This window comes from Borostomias antarcticus, assembly GCF_949987555.1.
Source record: "Borostomias antarcticus genome assembly, chromosome: 6".
Classification (NCBI taxonomy): domain Eukaryota; kingdom Metazoa; phylum Chordata; class Actinopteri; order Stomiiformes; family Stomiidae; genus Borostomias; species Borostomias antarcticus.
Window position 1 is genome coordinate 26,932,369 of NC_140239.1, and position 2,500 is coordinate 26,934,868.

General features: G+C 51.0%; 1 protein-coding gene across 1 annotated transcript in view; it reads left to right on the forward strand.

Moving 5' to 3' along the window:
• Positions 1–2,500, forward strand: part of LOC311310595 (uncharacterized protein) — a gene marked incomplete at both ends in the record, with an annotated part of 89,611 nt that overhangs the window by 78,101 nt on the left and 9,010 nt on the right. Inside the window, one exon of the mRNA XM_084440105.1 lies at positions 1,279–1,365. Within this exon, the coding sequence (XP_084296231.1) occupies positions 1,279–1,365 (87 nt within the window). The remainder of the gene's footprint in view (positions 1–1,278; positions 1,366–2,500) is intronic.

Sequence of the window (2,500 nt, forward strand, 5' to 3'; positions counted from 1 at the left end):
TTACCCTACTTACCCTACCATACCCTACCTTACCTACCATACCCTACCTCTCTACCCTACCCTACCATACCCTAACCATACCCTACCTTACCCCTACCATACCTACCATACCCTAACCTACCATACCCTACCCTACCCTACCCTACGATACCCTACTACCCTACCATACCCTACCTTACCCTACCTTACCCTACCATACCCTACCATACCCTACCATACCCTACCTTACCCTACCATACCCTACCATACCCTACCTTACCCTACCATACCCTACCATACCCTACCTTACCCTACCTTACCTTACCATACCCTACCTTACCCTACCTTCCCCTACCATACCCTACCATACCCTACCTTACCCTACCATACCCTACCTTACCCTACCATACCCTACCTTACCCTACCATACCCTACCATACCCTACCATACCCTACCTTACCCTACCATACCCTACCATACCCTACCTTACCCTACCATACCCTACCATACCCTACCATACCCTACCATACCCTACCTTACCCTACCATACCCTACCTTACCCTACCATACCCTACCTTACCCTACCATACCCTACCTTACCCTACCATACCCTACCTTACCCTACCATACCCTACCTTACCCTACCCTACCTTACCCTACCATACCCTACCATACCCTACCCTACCCTACCATACCCTACCTTACCCTACCATACCCTACCTTACCCTACCATACCCTACCTTACCCTACCATACCCTACCTTACCCTACCCTACCTTACCCTACCATACCCTACCTTACCCTACCATACCCTACCTTACCCTACCATACCCTACCTTACCCTACCCTACCTTACCCTACCCTACCCTACCTTACCCTACCATACCCTACCATACCCTACCTTACCCTACCATACCCTACCATACCCTACCTTACCCTACCATACCCTACCATACCCTACCATACCCTACCATACCCTACCTTACCCTACCATACCCTACCTTACCCTACCATACCCTACCATACCCTACCTTACCCTACCATACCCTACCATACCCTACCATACCTTACCCTCTCATACTCCCTACTCTACCCTACTCTACTCTACTCTTCTCTACTCTACTCTACTCTACTCTACTCTACTCTACTCTACTCTACTCTACTCTACTCTACTCTACTCTACCCTACCCTCACCTGTGTGTGTGTGTGTGTGTGTGTGTATGTGTGTGTGTGCGTGCGTGTGCGTGCGTGCGTGCGCGTGCGTGCATGCGCGTGTGTGTGTATCTGCGTGTGTGTGCAGCTGGAGGATGCCCAGAGTAAGAGGCAGGAGAGGCTGCTGGAGAAGCATAAGGACATCCGCCAGCAGATCCTGGATGAGAAACCCAAGGTCAGCATGGAGGTTCACATTCAGGTCTACTGTACATCCTATGCATTGTTGGTGGTACAGGACATGTATACATGTTGGCAACAGTCAGGCCAATCGTGTGTGTGTGTGTGTGTGTGTGTGTGTGTGTGCGTGTGCGTGTGCGTGTGTGAGCCTGTATTGTATATGTGTGTTTTATCATTGCCATCATTGCCGTTGTCGCTGTGATTGTAGGAAGGAGGTTTTCCCGAGGAGCAGGGTAAGAGCTCTTCTGCATCTCTGTGGGCATTAACACAGCATTGACATGGCAACTGTGATCCGGTATGACAGCTTTCCACGCTCTGAGCTGCTGGGCGATGACGTGTGAATGTGCAACCCCACCTCTGTCCACCAGGGGGCATACCTCTGCTGACGCACCTGTCTCTGTCTAACACAGCACCGCTTCTTCACCCAGTAGGCCAGAGGTAACACCTTAGGGTGTCAGTGTAAAACCCTCTGACAGAAAGTAACCTCTTAATTAATTTACCACACAGCACCATTCACAAGCCCGACCTCTGTATGTTTGCGTATTTATTTCTGAACAGTATCAGACGAATGTCCACGATATGAGCCACTACGGTGTGAAATATCGGACATAAAGTGGAGTGCTACATTTCCCAGTGTGACACTTCAGACAGCCTGAGAAGTGCGGTATGAAACCCTCCCAACCTGCATGCGGTCTGACGTACTGCATTGACAACCCAACCTCACACCACACTGCCGGAAGGTTCCGCCGGAGAACTGCATGGAAACAACAACGCACTCTCTGTCTCTGCTCATGAGCTCGCCCGTCTCCTCTCTGCTCCACTCTACCCTCCTCTCCTCCTTCTCCTCCTCTCCTCCTCTCCTCCTTCTCCTCTCCTCCTCTCCCCCCTGGACCTTAGATTGGTGACATACACGTGACGAAGTAGACTATATTCGGATTACGATATCACGCGCTTTCGGATGATCGGCATCATCGAAGTGTCTTCGGCGTAGTAAATCCCTTGACCACAACGTGACGGTCAGCCGTTCGGTTGTTCGGCGTTTCGACCACAAGGGGCCGCTCTAGCTCATGGCGTTAAGCCAGACACACTGGACTAGCTGCTGTGTCTGTAGAAATGCAACTTCCGTGAATCAC